We start from the raw sequence: 16625 nt of genomic DNA, 5'->3' as shown, positions 1-16625 counted from the left end.
AATCAATGTGCAATTTTTTGGTGAAGGCGGCATTTATTTGGGATCGTTTGGGGAAAATCTAATTTTTTTGAAAGCAAAACCTAAATTTGTTAATTTTTTGTCTGAATTTTATACATTTTATTCGGTTGTTTAACAACTTTTCAAAATTTTCATTTTTTCCCAAAATTTTTAAAATTGTTTTCGAAATTTAAAAATTTTTTCAGAATTTTTAACATTTTTTTAAAATTTTTTATAATTTTTTTAGATTTTTTTAATTTTTTTTAAATATTTTAACTGCCAAATTTGAATTTAACTGCCAAATTTGAATTTGAATTTAACGACGATCAGTTTCAGTGTGCCCAGGTGCATTTGTAAAATAACACCTAAATTTGGATTCAAAAGGTTTGAGTCTCCGCTAACTTGCGCCGGCTCCTAAATGGTTTGGAACTTGGACCTTTTATAACAGTTTATACCAGTTTTCAGTTGCTTGCTGCTGATTTCTGTTCGCCTGTTACCCCAATTTGGGAAACGGGCAATTTGCATGGAAATTTGGATGGGCTGCTGTAGGGATGTTGTTGTAAAAAGGTTGTTGTTGCCATCAAGCTGTTGTTGTCGGCAACAAATAGGTATAAATGCATACAATGGAATATAACAGTTTATACCAATTTTTATTTTTGCCCAAAAGTTTTTATAACAGTTTATACCAGTTTTCAGTTGCTTGCTGCTGGTTTCTGTTCGCCTGTTACCCCAGTTTGGAAAGCGGCCAAATTGAATGAAAAATATTGCTCACTTGCATCAGTGATGCTCATCTGCATCAGTGATGCTCATCTAGCTATTTTTTTCAGTTTCAGTGTGCCCAGGTGCAGTCGTAAAATAACACCTAAATTTGGATTCAAAAGGTTTGAGTCCCCGCTAACTTGCGCCGACTCCTAAATGGTTTGGAACTTGGACTTTTTATAACAGTTTATACCAGTTTTCAGTTGCTTGCTGCTGGTTTCTGTTCGCCTGTTACCCCAGTTTGGAAAGCGGCCAAATTGAATGCAAAATATTGCTCACTTGCATCAGTGATGCTCATCTGCATCAGTGATGCTCATCTGGCAATATTTCAATATTGAGGGGCAATAAAATCGGGCTTAATGGCAGTGATGCTCATGTGAATCTGTGATGCTCATCTAGCTATTTTTTGCATTTTTGGTAGAAAATGGCATCTCACTAACTGCCAGAGATGCTCATCTAGCTATTTTGCATTATTGGAACAAAATGGCATCTCACTAACTGCCAGAGATGCTCATCTAGCTATTTTGCATTATTGGGACGAAATGGCATCTCACTAACTGCCAGAGATGCTCTCTAGCTAGTTTGCATTATTGGGAAAAAATGGCATCTCACTAACGGTCTGTGATGCTCATATAGCTAGTTTGCTTTATTGGTACAAAATGGCATCTCACTAATTGTCAGTGATGCTCATCTAGCTATTTTACAATGTTTGATGTTTCTTTCCATTTCCACCGCAAGAATGCCCTTCTATTGAGCTTATTTAAATTAGAGGTTTACGCCGATGGTTAAAGGCATCGGCGGCGGCGTAGAGGTCAAAATGACTCGGCGGCGGCGGCGTAGTAGTCAGAAAGAACCGGCGGCGGCGGCGCGTCAAATAAGGCAAAAAGGCCATTTTAATGAGTTATTTATTTTTTTTAAAGTTTTATAAAGAACAATGACACTGAAGGCCGCGCTGAAGCTGCGCCGATGCCGCACCAGCGGCGCGCCGCGGCGCGCCGTTATTTTCATAATTTGGCGGCGGCGCGTCAAATAAGGCAAAAATCGGCGGCGGCGGCGGCGTGGCGCGGCGGCGTATATGTCTAATTTAAATTATCCCACCCAAAAACCACATCCTCCCATAACTCAAAAATAACAAATTGTTTAAGGTTTATTATTTATTTCATCTTTAAATAAATAAAAGAAGAAAAGGTGAGGCATGTGAGAATGTCGTGCCCAGTGGTTTCGGCTCGGTCTTGGTGGCACCCTCGTCGTGCTGCCCCAGCCGCTGGTCCGCTTCTGCTTCTCCTCGTCCTGGTCCTCCTTACCAACGCTCACTGTTTCGCCATCGGTATCCGTTTAGTTCCTGGCAGATTGCTGCAATTAAATTTAGAAAAAAAGAGTGCGATTTATTTGGATAATTTTTGGAAAAAAGCTAATATTAAAAAAAAATGAACAAAAAACTAATTTTCAAAGGTTTTTAAGTCAGCCAAAAATGCATGAAATTTAATTCGGAAAGCGGTTCAGAGCTAGCTTTTCTAAGCTTAACAAAACTGCATACTACGTTTAGGGTTCTTTTCAATTTCATTTTTTCTCAATTTTTTAGAATTTTAATGAATGAATGAAAACAACCTCATTTTCAAATGCTCATAACTCAGCCAAAAACGCATGAAATTCAATTCGGAAAGCTGTTCTGAGCTGCCGTTTCTAAGCTTAACAAAACTGCATACTTACCTGTAAATTTTAAAGAATTTTTTTAACAAAAATGACCAAAAAACAACCACTGATGCGCATCTAGTTTTTTTGTAATATTATGACAAAAAGGCATCTCATTAACCGACAGTGATGCTCATCTAGCTATGATGCATTAATGGGGGAATTGGCATCTCACTAACTGCCAGTGATGCGCATCTAAATTTTGTAAAACCGTCTTTTGGCACCACCTGTCGGCATTTTTCTGAAACTGGACTATCGTTAGCCAGGCCTTAAACCATTAAAGCAGTTTTACGTAATTTTTCGTAAAGCAGGGACGATTGAACTGCTTACCTAGCTTGAAACCTGGCTAATCCCCAGCCAAGTTTCAGAAAAGGCCGCCAGGTGGCGATGGCTGACGGTTTTATATTATAAAGTCGGAAGTGACTATCTGGATATATGTAGCTATAAATATTCCATGCTGCAAAGTAAATCCCATAAATGTAAAAAAACCCAAATACGATTATTTTTTAATATTATCTTTTCATTTATTTAGATTCATTAAGATTTCATTTTCATGTATCATTTCTCGTTTCTCATTTCTCATTTCTTATTTCTCATTCAAATCGGTGTTCTTCATGCCAATGCTCTTGATCTGTTTTGATTTATCATCATTTTGCCATGAGGTCTTGATTAACGCCAAACTGAGTGACTTTTGTTCTTAGATTTCATTAATATTACTTACTCTTTCTTGCATGCTATTATGTATTTGACTTGGTTTTCGGGGGTAGACTTCTTTCTTTTTGTTTTTTTTTTTTTTTTTTGTTTTGTTAATTTCATAAATGATTACGCTTTTCACATTCAATAACTACATATATATACATAGAATATACATATATATGTATACGGTATTCTGAGAGAGGCAAAACGGAGGGGAAACAAGGGAAAAGGAAAATAGGAACAAAGGAAGCCAGCTCTATATCATATATGTATATATACTATATAGTGTGGGTCGCCCGATCGGATCGAGAGAGTGCGCTGTGGTAAGTAATTGTCCGAATTCAGATTCTCATTCTCGTTTTCATTTCTCATATCTGTGGCCTGAGGCTGTTTTCTAAAGTATTCTTTTAGTATATTCGAAATATTTGCAATATTTTCGATATATATTAAGAACCTATGCCTCGCCTTCTCGGTGCGTGTGTGTGCCATCTTGTTCTTGTTGTTGTTTGTAAATTTTATAAATTTCCAAAATCAAAGGAGGAACCTAAAGAAATGCCTAACTGTTTGCCCAGTAACGCCAGCGTTACGTGATTTATATGTATATATAATATCTCCCGATTCTCCACCGCATCTGATTGAAGTGCCGACTCGCCCGGATCTGACGTCACTTCCTCTGCGGCACTCCAAGCGGGGTATTTCCCTCTAACAACCGTCGTCGCCAGCGCGCATTTAATATTCATTAAAGTATATATTTTTAGTATATTTTGTTTTTCGTTTTGTCTTGTGTTTCCCTTGCCTCCTCATTCTTCTTCGTCTTTGGTGTTTTTTGGTTATCCTTCCTCACTTTATTATAGTACAAAACTTGCCATTTCAAATGTCTGTGTTACTTTCTTTTTTTTTTTTTTTGAAGGTGTTTGGGTCTCTTGCCTGCCTGTTCATATAGTTATAGATACACATATGTAATATATAATATATATTTTTGTATGTATATTATTAAGTTATCTCAAAAAAAAGTTCTCATTTACGGCTAAACAGCACAACAAACAGTTATCTTTGTTTTTTTTTTTTTTTTTTGGTTACACACTTTCTTTACTTTTTACTTTTTACTCCCCAAAAAATTTGGCCAACCTGTGTGTGCTACAAATGCTGATCTCCTCCTGCCTTCCCCTATATAAATATGTATATATGTATATATATCTATGTAAGTGGGTATCCTTGCACGACCGTAGCTACGTAATCGCGTATGCGCTAAATAGTAAGTATATTCTCTAAATATAGTTATATACACTGATATAAATTGGCGGCATTTCAATGGGGGGAGGAAATCAGGAAAACAAATACAAACACTTTGAGTGCCAAGCTTTAATTTCAGTCAAAAACTGGCTGCCTTTCGAAATGGAGTTGGCTAGGAGGGAAAGGGGATCAGGAATCGGGGATCAGGGATTTTGGACTTTCGTATCCAACAGATAAATAGATACGACAGAGCGAGAGAGATGCCTATAATCTGGGTTGTATCCTTCGGTTTCTGCTAACAATTACATTTAGATACTTTTCGATTTAACATTATAAATTGCTTGTGTGTGTGATGGATGCTTCTGGTTGCTTTCGGTATTCGATATTGGTTTGGACTTTAAATTCATCAAATTACACACGCACAGAGAATACACGTACATACAACATCTGGTTAGGCTAAGTATCGTTTCATCAAACGCGAGTATACATCAAATGTACGTAATGTAGCTGCATGTATGCCTAGGATGTAAATGTAAATGTTTTGGTTAATACTCTGGTAAGTTACATAATCGTATAGCTACACACACATGTACCAGTATCTGTAATCGTTATCGTTATCGTTATCGTTATCGGAATCTCTCTACATTTTATATACTTTTCTCGGTGTGTTTCCGGTTCTATGGTTCTACAAAAAACACATCACTCACAGGGAAATTCGTGTTACAAATACAATAATAGTTCATTTTCTTAGTTTTTCGTCTTACTTTTCTTGTTTTCTTTTTTTTTTTTTTGTGAGAGGAGAAAAAAGTCATTTGGTTTGTTTTTGTTTTTGTTTTTTTTTTTTTTTTTTGTTTTCTTTTTCTTTTATTTATTTCACTCAATTTGTTGTTAAAGTAGCTTGGTTTTTCTTCTTTTTGCTTTAAGTTCGCCATGGACTTGCCGTTGGTTGGTTGGTATAATTAATTAATATATGTATGCATCATGTAAGGTAGATATATATATATATATATATATATATATATATATATATATCTTGCTGTATCTTTGCCGAAGGTTGATTAAGTTTCGAAAAAAAAAAAAATACATGTATGTAAATCTGAGAAGCGCACATTTACAATGCTGCTTAAATTGCTATAAAGTATTATCTTCAACTTTGTCTTCAACAATATACATATATAATAACTCTTCTTCTGCGAATAGTTTTTAGTTTTTAGTTTTAATGATATTTTTAGACCATCAAGGTTCCGTTTTTCATTCCTCAAGTTTTTCATCGTATCATATATCAATCTATATGATATATATATATATATATGTTTATGTATATATATTTAAAAAAAAAAAATTAAACTATTTTATGCGCGGATCCTGCCCGCTTAAACACAAAAAATAAATCGTATATATATAGCACTAGTTCTGAAAACAAAATAATAATGTTTTTGGGTAATAAATTAATAACAATAAAACATAATAATAGTAAACAATATATATATATATGTGTGTATGTATGTATATAAATTATGCGCGTTTGAATTTGGCCTGCCACATCGATCGATCCACGGCACCAGCGCTGTGGGATCGTGACTCTACACTTGCATATACATATCTTCCTATGGGGTATATAGTATCTCTATATAGACTGCTGTATATAGCCAATGACTTTTCTTCGTTTGTGTGTGTTTAGCTTTGGTTTTGGTTTCGCATTCATTGGAAAAACTAAAAGTTGTGCTCTATTAGTATTTAGTATTTAGTATTATTATTATTTGTTATAAATTTTCCCTTTTCCTTTGTCGAAGAGTCTTTTTTCTGGTTGTTTGTGTGTTTTTCCTTAGTAAATTCATGTTCCCTCCTCTTCTTCTAGACTTCTGCCTTCTCTTTCGTGTCTGTGTTTGCTTTGCATTTGCCGCTTAAATTGTGTTTTGTCAGCTTAGTTACTAGCTAAATAATATATATAGTTGTTATATATATAGCGAAAAATATTTGCGAAGACAGCGTTTGACATTATTTTCTCTTGTATTCTCTCTCTTCTCTCCTCTGGAAGCAAATGAAATCGCAATTCAAATCGAAATTGAAATTGAAATGGAAATTCTTTAGCTAATTGTACAATAGTTATCCTTCATTTTATCCTTCGCCTGTTCTCCTCTCGGTTTTTTTTTTTTTTATTCACTTAATGTGTGTGTGTGTGTGTGGTTTTTGGCTTTGTTTTCTTTCATTTAGTTTAGCTGCAAAAACATTTGCTAGCTTTGTTTTTAAATTCGAGTCCAACATTTAAATTATTTACAAATAATATAAAAAAAAACGTATTTATATATTATTATTATATATATATTATATTACTATACAAAACTACAGTCTGTAGGCTGTTAATCGTTTGCGGGAGAGGGGATTTTAAATAGAATTTAAGTGCTTGTTTTGTTTGCTTTCAATTCTGGTTTGTTTTTTCGGGTTTAATTCACTGGATTCTTACACTTTACATGGGGTTTTTCGCTTCTTTGCTTTGTCTAAATCATTAAAAATTCAATAACGCTGTTATCGATGGGTATCGATTGCCAGCTATCGTTTATCAATCAAAAGTAATCATCGAGTAAAATGAACCTGTTCCGGGCATGCAAAAAACATTAAAAACTTAATAAAAAAGGAGGCTTTCTCTTAAACTAATCGTATTTAATTGTAATCCCCCCGTCCGATCTGGTCTTCTTTCGGTTTTAGTCAAGGTTTTAAAAGTCCTGGGAGGGCGGCTTCAACAGAAATCTCATTTACAACAAAAATCGTCTATATATTATGTTAGGTTTTCTTTTTTTCTTTTGTGGGCGGGACTTTTGGTATATTCTTAACATTCTCTTTTTGCTTTTGTCTTGGATTTTCCTTTTGCTTTGCTTTAAGAATATGTACGATTTGTGTTGCTTGCTCTCTGCCTTCTTCTTCTTTTTCTCCAAGTGTATTCAACATCAATCTCATTTTTCCATTAAGTAAATTTCTAACTTTCTTTTTTTTTTGTCGTTTTTTCTTCTTTTTTTTTGTTGCTTTTGTTTTTCTCTAGGCTTTATAAGTTAAACGGTACTTTTGCTATTGCTGTTTGGTTTTACTTTAAACAATTGTTTAATATTTCCTTAGTTTGGTTTTTGTTTTTGTTTTTTTTTTTTTTTGTGTTTTTTCCAAGAGTTTTTCTTTGTTTTTTTTTTTAGTTTTTCCTTTTTGGCTTGTGTTTGTGTTTGTGTGTGTGTGTGTTTGGTGTGTGTTAAATAGTAGTCACTAACGTAGTAGGAAAAAGTTGTGTGCCTTTTCCTGTAATTTGCGATAGAATCCCACGACTCTCCGTCACATTCCACCGTGATGCTGCTGGTTTTGGCTGCCACCCGTTCTGGGTGCCATGCCACCACCTCCGCCGCCACCACCACCACCACCACCGGCACCGCCCAGGGCCGAGGTGGCCGTGGTGCCCGTTGTGGTGCTAGAAGCGGCATCCACATCCTCATCGCCCTCCTCCAGCTCGGCAAGGTTCTCCTGGTCGGACTCCTCCAGGGTTACCTTTGAATGATAACATAATTGGGTTAATAATTGATTTAAATGTTTTTCATTTCACTCGTAGAGATCTCACTTGAAAGCGTATCCTGTCCTCCTGCGGATTCTCATCGACCCCCGATGGCGGCGGCGATGGCGGTATCATGCTCTGGTAGTAGTCTCTGTTCTCTTCAAGCGTGTCGAGTATATCCTGGGCATCCGGATGGACCAGATCGGCCCAGGTCTCCCACAGCGGATGGACGATGTAGTCGATGAAGCCCACCTGTGACTTCTCAATGGTGGCATTATGGCGATCGCACATGGGACTGATATCCATGCCCGATTCGCGCTCCTTGTCGCCCTGCAGGAAGAACTCCTCCATGAGCAGCGCCACCCAGCGCTTGTACAGCGGCAGCGGTTTGGTGGGATTACTCAGATCGGCACAATGCACCAGATTCTCGAGCACCTGAAGGATTATATATATATTATATATTCTTTTTAAATTGTATATAGATAAGGCGGCACTCTTACCTGTATGCGATCGGTGTAGTTGTCCAGCAGCAGGACTCCGGAGCCAGCCACCTTTTTGGTTTCCACCATTGTCTTTAGGTCGGCCAGCAGACTCATGTGCTTGGACATGTCCGTGGACAGCACAATATCAATAACCATTTTCCTCAATGTTTGGCGTTGTTTCCTGCAGAAAATGGGGATATGTATAAGGATTAGTATTTATTTCAAATTTATTTAAAATTATTTATATAAAATTTATTCAAAATTATGTATTTAAAATTTATTTAAAATTTATTTATTTAAAATTTATTTAAAATTTGTTTAAAATTATTTAATTAAAATTGGTTTAAAATTTATTTAAAATTTATTTAATATTATTTATTTAAAATTATTTATTTAAAATGTATTTAAAATTTATTAAATTTTTTTTATTTAAAATTAATTCTAAATTTTTTATTAAAAAATTTATTTAAAATTATGTATTTTAAATTTATTTAAAATTTAGTTATATTTATTTATTTTAAATTTATTTTAAAACTTTATTTTTTTTAAATTTATTTAAAATTTATTTAAAATTTATTTAAAATTATTTATTTCAAAATGTATTTAAAATTGTCCTTATTATTGACTTACTTTTGCATATTACAGAATATATCACATCCTTGATTTTGCAATAATTTAAAGGCAACAGCTAAATGATGATTTTCCAAAACAGATTCGTCATTGTACATTAATGCTAGTTCGGAACCTGCGAGACCAAACAGAAATGTAGAAAACAATTCTTGATTTGTAGCATCAGGGGACTCACTTGAGTTAACCAAAAACTGATTGGTTAAGCCGGGATGATCCACATCGTGTATGCAAGCGGCGAACAAAGCACCGCCCACCTCGAGCGGTGTGAACACGCCCTCCAGCGCTGGAGTATTGAGTAGCACATTGGTGCTCTGGGTCACGTCGGCGGCGTGGAGCGAGTTGTGAAACGGATTGTCTTTGACGTAGTGGTCCTCCAGAGTAGTCATAAAGTTAAGAAAAGTTTTCGGTGGTATCATAAGACTGGTCAGTAATTCTCTACTCTGTGGGTTCAAACGAAGAATATATATTTATTTATTAATTAGTTTGTAGGTTTAATTTAAAAAAACTCACCTGAAATATGGTGTATGCCACACAGGTGAGCGGCCGGTTGACGCTAAACTCGCCGATGCTGAATATCTGGATGCCCCAGGTGTCGAGTTCGCCGAGCAGTGTGCCCAGTTCATTCTCCTTGGGCGTCTCCACGCCGAACGTGGGCAGCCGCTCGCCGGTGAAGCTATTGGTGTGCGACAGCGGCCGCTTCACGCCGCTGATCTGCGACATGGGCGGGCCGCGCGGTGAGCGGCTTCGGTTGCCATACTGCTGTCCGGTCGATTGACCGCCGGCGCCAACCGCACCGCCGGCTGCTGTGGCGGCCGCGTGCTCTGGATTCTCGTCCACGCGCAGCGATGGCAGGTCGAACTCCTGCTGCTTGTCTGTGGGTGGGAATAAGGAAAGGGGAGAGAATATTTAGTATTTGTATTTTAAATTAAGATTTAAATTAGCTGGATTTATGATGCTTTTTAGGTGTTATTAATAATAAAATTAATTAAATTGCATTTAAAATAAAACTAAATATAAAAAATGAATTAAAAATAAAACTAAATATTAAAAATATATTTAAAATATTATAATATCAAGATAAACTCTTCCTCATTTATTTCTTAAATTATTTTATCATTTTAGAACTCTTTATAATGGATAAAATATATTTTAACGTGTTTTTTTATTTTAATTTTATTTCAAAGTAAAAATCAGCTTAAAATTTACAAAAAATAAATTAAAATAATGATAATAAATTAAAATAAAATTATAAGACTTAAAAACCTTTAAATGTGTTTTTTATTCTAATTTTAAAATTAAAATTAACAAAAGATAAACTTAAAAACCAGTTAAAAAATGCACCCAGCCTAAAAAAATAATAATAAATTACAAAAAAAAATTTCCTATACAATTTAAATTATAAATATAATTTCTTATTACCACTCTCCCTAAATCTCTTAAATCAGATTCACAATATATGTTCCTGCAAGTATTAGGACTTGTACTACTTTTCATAATAAATATGCGACCCTCTAGTATTTGTTTTTCGATTAAATCTACGCATACACCCCAGCCAACTGCCCGATTAAAGGGCTCTAAAATCATCATCATCATCATCATCATCATCATCATCATCATCATCGTCTGAGACAAACATACACACACATTACACATATCCTTGGATGTGGGCGTACACACAGCCCCGGGATATATCAGACTACAGGCTGCTTGACTGACTGACTGACTGAGTAAGGAGAAAGAATAAGGAGGCAGGCAGGCTCTGCCTGCGGATGAATGTTGTATGTAGAGCGAGGAGTCCTTCAACTCGTGGTGGATTTCTCAGGGCCTTCTTACTGGGCGGACGCTTAAGCAGCCATATAAATATTCAAGCGTTCGACGGGGCAAACAAGCAAAAACTTTTGCATTCCCACCCCCATTCAAAATTCCATTGCCTACTTTCGGGCGCAGCAGCACACCATTCCGGGTCCCCTCAAAACTCGATTGTTTGTTTGCAGAAAGCGAGAGCAAATTCAAATTGCCTGTGTGCATAAATTAATATTCATTTCAAAATTCCAAATTGCGTTGAATTTTCGCTTGGAAAGTAAAAACTAAAAGCGAGTTTGGTTGAAGGAATGGGAAATACTAATAAACTGCGGTAATGTTTTATAGTTTTTTGGGTGTGTCTGTGGCTCAACTGTTGCGTACTTGTGGAAAAAACTAACGGGGCGTAATGTAGTCTAATGCCCGTTTAATTCAAATCGATCGGTTTTATTGGAATTCAATTTGTTTCAGGTTTTGCATAAATTAAAAAGGGTTTATTAAAGGGTATATTAAGTGTTTTTAAAAGGATAATTTTTATAAGGAAGTAAAATGGAAGGGAAGCGCATGTAGGATTTTGAATTTAAAGGGTTAATGGTAATATAAAAAATTAAAAAATGAAATTAACAAGTGCCTTCAGTAGCCTAGAGAATGTATAAAATAGTACTATATTTTTTTTTTCATTTAAATTTAAATCTATATTTGTCCTTGTTATTTATTTTATATATATATAATTTTTTTTTAATTTTTTTTAATTTCAAATATCTACATATCAATGATACATATTTTTAATTTAATATTTAAATGTCGATTAATGTCAATAAAACCATATCTTAAATTATAACAAGTAAAAGTAATTAAAAAATAAAAATATTAATTTAATGTGTTTGTTGTGTTTTTTATATATATGTATATATATATATATACAACAAACACATTAAATAAATATTTCTAATATATTTATAAACAGATGAAACAGCCTGAAATAAATTATAAACTAAATCCTAGCTTAAACCCAAAAACTATCTATTCTTTAATAAAAACCGAGACACATTTCCCACTTTTCATCGTCAAGTTCCCAATATATACATATATTCCCTCAAGCTAATAAAGTTTCCTAGACAATTGGTAATATTACCCTAGGGATTTTAGGGGCTCTTCCTTCCGAGGAACGCTTTGACATTTCCTTGTGCCAAGCTCTCTATCAGCTTGACAACGCATAAATTTTCTTCCAAAAAAATTCTTTTAGCTTTTCTACCCCACGGGAAAATGTCCTCTTCTCTGCCTGCCTCCCCACCCCCCCAAAAAAAAAGAGAAAAAATATTGTCAAGGAAATGTATTCACCTGATGTGTGTTTTGCATATGTTCCTCTGATTCTGCGTCTGCTTCTGATTCAGATTCAGATTTGGATTCCCTTTGCTATTGCCTTTTCCTATAACGATTTCAGGTGCCGAAAGCTGTTTTCCCTTTCGTCATTTTTTTCGGGGCTTTTCTATGCTTTTTTTCTTCTTTTTTTTTTGACTTTCGAGGTCGAGGCTTCTGTTTCAAATGAAGTGTTACAAATGGACATTAGGCAGCCGTGTGTGCGTGTGTGGGGGTGGTGTCTCTGTGTGTGTGTGTGTGTTGTATCCCCCAAATGCGATTTTATGCTTGATAAACTACGGCAACAACAAGTTAGTTGGGTTAGGCCTGAAAATTCTAGTGAAAAAGGCGGCCTTAGATCCCTAGAAGGTCACTCTGTCCACTGTCCCTCTTCCCCTGTGTCACTCCCTTTCTCCTTTCTCTTTCTCTGCTCCCTCTGTCTGTCTCTTTCGCCCGGTTCAGTGAAGCAGAAATATGAACAAATGTGCAAATATGCCCGATACCCTTTCTCTCTATTTTTTCTGCGCTTTCAACTCTTTTTTTGTGTTTTTTTTTTGCCCTGCCTTGGCCTAGGTGCGGCGTTTTTGTTTGTCCACGCCCCCAAAAACATGGACAGCTGCCCCTTTTTACACCAAGAGAAAAATATGGGTATTAATAATAAAAAATAAAAATTAATTGTTGTTGTAAATTATTATATTGCATCTTAATAATGGAAGGAAAAATAAAAGAATAATTATTTCTATCGAAATAACTTTTTGTTTTATTAAATCATTTAATCATTAATCAAATTTATTTTATAGAAACAAAATAGTTTAAATATATTTCAATTATATAATTTAGAAAATATATTTAAATATTTTATTATGTATTATTTAAGACAGACAAATTTAAAGATAGACAAATAATTGGGAAAAAATGTATGATATTTACGTTATAATTCATTAAAAATTATTATAAAAATATGAATGCAAAATACATTTTAAGAAAATATCATAGATCCTCGGTTATTCTACTTTTTCTCTCTGTGCATGCCACCGAAAAATAGCTTCCATTCCTGCACAGAGTCCCACAAAGTGGCTTTGGCTTTGGACAAAGGCGGTAAGTGGGAAAGCTCCAGGGGGGAAAAATGGCTGGAAAACGGGGGATCGGGAAAATCCGCAGAGGGGTAAACTTTTAAACAAAAAGAGAGAAAAGGGGACGTCAGCCATGTGGGTGCGCAGAGAGGTCTCCGCTTGGGGAGGCGGGTGCTCGGTTCGCAGGTTAAACAATGAAATTTCCACTTCATCTGTTTTTATGCTGCTCTGCATAATTTAATTTTGCACTTTCAATCCGAAAACGCAGGGCAGTGGAGGGGGAAAACAGAGACATCCAGTTTATATTTCGAAAAATGTCCCCCGAAAAAGTTACAACAAATTAAGTTGCGAAAAAGGTTGCAAAATACTATTAAAAATTTTGTTATTTAAAGGAAAACTTTGTAGATTTTAAAATTAATTTTTCTCTGATTAATCAGGCATTTTTTTGTAATATTCATGTATTTTTATTGTTTTTAATAATAAAATTATATTTCTTTCAATTATTTATTCTATTTATAGAGTATACCCATCTCGACTTTATATATTTTCTATTTTTTCTTAGCTCATTCCCTTGATTTGCATAACTTTTGCTGGCATTTTTTGCCGTAATTTGTTGTCTGGAGAAATGGAAATGGAGATGAATGGCGCTGGTGGCTTCGGCTACTTTAACTTTCTTCCCTCGCTTTTCCCGCCGATATGGTTAATGCGATTTTATTGCATACTTTGGTGAGCCGAACGGCAAAAGGGGAAAAACTACTAGAAAAACTAGAGAAACGCGAGACAAGAGCCGCCTGAAACAAATTGCAGCCAGCGAAAGTTGAAGCCGCAGAACATCTTGAATAACTTTGGATTGGGGGCGTTGGCGTTGGAGGGTTAATGGGGTTCAGGGGTTCAGGGGTTCTGCCACTGATGATGATTATGATGGGGATGGCGCGGAATAAGGGGTTAATACAATTGGAATCCAGTTGAATCTCCGTCTGATGTGGGGCGGAAATGATTTGAGTGTTGTTGGGGGAATTGTTAGCGCAATTGTTTTGCAAAAAGTTTGCCATCCATCTTTTGGCAAATAAATTTCCATCGTTAGGTTAGGAGGATCAATGGAAATTGAGAAGTGGAGCAAAGCTCAAAACTAAACTAGTTATACAAATAAATTCCTATATATAACTTATATTATTTCCAAGTGTATTTATTTATTTAATTTAGTCGATTGGCTTACCCAAAAATGTGGAACATATGTATTCGGAAATCTGATTTCCCGATCTGCTGGATTCGCTGAAGTGTGACAGCTCTTTGTTGAGCATGCGTTTGAACTGGAAAAGAGGAGATTGTGGGTTATTAATTGGGGTTGTATTATAATAAAAAAAATTAATAATAATATATTAAAATAATAAGCTATACAAAATTTAACCTTTTCTTTAATTTAATCAAAATTATTTAAAGACTTTTATACAAATGAATTCCTTGGACTAACTTATTTATCTATATTGATGTTTATTCTTGTATATTTTTCAACAATTTTCAAAAATTTCATTGAAAATTTCACTTTCTCAAGTACTTTCCTCTAAAGCTTAAACATTTAAATAAACAGGTGTCTGCGGGATCTCTAGAGATTAAAATGTCAGTTGAACATGGTCTCTTTTTTTTTTGCAATGTATTATTTTTAATAATAAATATATATATAATAATTTATATACAAAGCTTTCTTCGGACTTTGTGGTAAGAATATCGATAACTTTTTTAAAAATAACAATCAATTAATTAATATGTATTTAAATATCAGGAATATATCAAGATTCTATATCGAAATGATATGACATTTGTCAAATATTTAAATTCTTAAATTAATTAATGAGATATTAAAGAAAATAAATATAATTTTCAAAACGATATAGATTCTATATTTTCGACTTATAATCGATATAAACCGATATTCTTCAACATGGTTTTCGATATTTAGATGGGTTTTAAAGCTCCAATCGATTGATCTATGATCTATGATCACTCAAACTCACCTTAAGCGAGGCCATGTCGGAGACACTGCGATGGGTCTGGATAGTCTCCAGCTGGTCGAGGCACCAGTCCAGCTCCTCGATGGTGTCGGTGGCCAGGCGGGTGTAGGCCTCCTCGCCCTGCGACAGGGGAACGCCCGCCGGATTGGTGGAGCGGGCAGCCGACGAGGATTGCGTGGGCCGCCTGGATCTTGGTTGATTAATACACGATTTTCCACACACACACACAAAGGGAGTAGACAAGGGTGAAGGGTTGGAAGGGAGGGGGTGAGGGTTGTTGGTTTATTTGGAGTTAGAAAGGATTACAAACAAACAAACAAAATAATCGAACAATCGAACAAAACGAACCATCAAACAATCGAACAAACATTTAAGGGAGCACGATTTAAAAGCGGTTGGAAATGCAAAATTAATGACAAATGATCGGGTGATAATTAAGGGATATAATATATATGGGGGATAGGAGGCGGGGCAGCGTGGGGAGTATGGTGTGGTGTGTTTATTTTTTTTATTGACGTAGGCATGGTGTGTGGTGAGAAGAACACAACATTTAGATTTTTGGTGATTTTGCAAAACGTTTGCACACACATATACACATATATGCAAAAATTGGTTAAATGAGAGAGAGAGAAGAGAGAGAGAGAGAGAGAGAGTTAGAAAGTGAGAGTTAGAAGGAGAGCGGAAGAGAGAGAGAGAGAGAGAAATATTTATATATTTTGTGAACAAAATTGCTCGACTTTTGCAATTGAATTTTTCTTTTGGGGGCTTTGTTTTAAAATTTTTTTTTTTATATTTACAGCAGTCTCTGCCATGATCAGGAGCAAGGGGGGAACGGGTCAATCTTTCTTTTTTTTAGGGGCCTGCCGGGTGTTAAGGTTATTAGGTGTTAAGGGTTAACATTCAAAACACAAAACCCATTTGCGTTTATTATGTACATTTGGCATGCATATTTCGTGGTTTTTACCAGAAAATGTACTTAACAAATATTTATTTTTTAGTGTAATTATTTCACAATTGTTTTAATTTAATTTTTTGTATTAATTAGTTATTTTTTTGTATTTATTTGATAAAGAAAATTATTAAGAAATTCACAGTTAGGCTTTTATTTTTGTTTAAACTAGAAAATGTACTTAAAAAAAAAAACAAACATATTTCTTTTCTTTAATTTAATTATTTTAAAATTATACGGTCACTTTATTTTAATGTAAATTGTTGTTTATATATCTATTATTTATTATTTTTTAATACAGAAATTGCTTAAGAAGTTACCAAATTGTTAGTTTAAAACCCACAATATATTTCAACCATCTTAATTTATATTTGATTTAATTATCCATTTATTTTTATCAGTGTTTTCTTGTATTTT

The 16625-nt window shown here is 34.7% G+C and overlaps 1 protein-coding gene across 16 annotated transcripts in view; it reads right to left on the bottom strand.

Annotated features, from left to right (window-relative positions):
* Nucleotides 1-7356: 7356 nt before the first annotated feature.
* The window catches only part of dnc (phosphodiesterase dunce), a 123205-nt gene continuing 113936 nt past the window's right edge, over nucleotides 7357-16625 (bottom strand). For 11 of the 16 annotated variants that reach the window (XM_041774959.2, XM_070288085.1, XM_070288087.1 and 8 more), the window contains 8 exons: nucleotides 15263-15449; nucleotides 14467-14560; nucleotides 9529-9890; nucleotides 9194-9458; nucleotides 9019-9133; nucleotides 8407-8569; nucleotides 7973-8341; nucleotides 7357-7902 (listed from right to left, as the gene is read on the bottom strand). In XM_041774959.2, coding sequence (XP_041630893.1) covers nucleotides 7693-7902; nucleotides 7973-8341; nucleotides 8407-8569; nucleotides 9019-9133; nucleotides 9194-9458; nucleotides 9529-9890; nucleotides 14467-14560; nucleotides 15263-15449 — 1765 coding nt within the window. In that variant the 3' untranslated portion in view covers nucleotides 7357-7692. The remainder of the gene's footprint in view (nucleotides 7903-7972; nucleotides 8342-8406; nucleotides 8570-9018; nucleotides 9134-9193; nucleotides 9459-9528; nucleotides 9891-14466; nucleotides 14561-15262; nucleotides 15450-16625) is intronic. The other 5 variants (XM_070288084.1, XM_070288086.1, XM_017162586.3 and 2 more) reach the window with 1 other exon arrangement.

Source organism: Drosophila kikkawai, chromosome X (assembly GCF_030179895.1).
Source record: "Drosophila kikkawai strain 14028-0561.14 chromosome X, DkikHiC1v2, whole genome shotgun sequence".
In the NCBI taxonomy this organism is placed as follows: Eukaryota; Metazoa; Arthropoda; class Insecta; order Diptera; family Drosophilidae; genus Drosophila; species Drosophila kikkawai.
The sequence above is the reverse complement of the archived record's forward strand: the minus strand, read 5'-3'. Positions and strand labels throughout refer to the sequence as shown.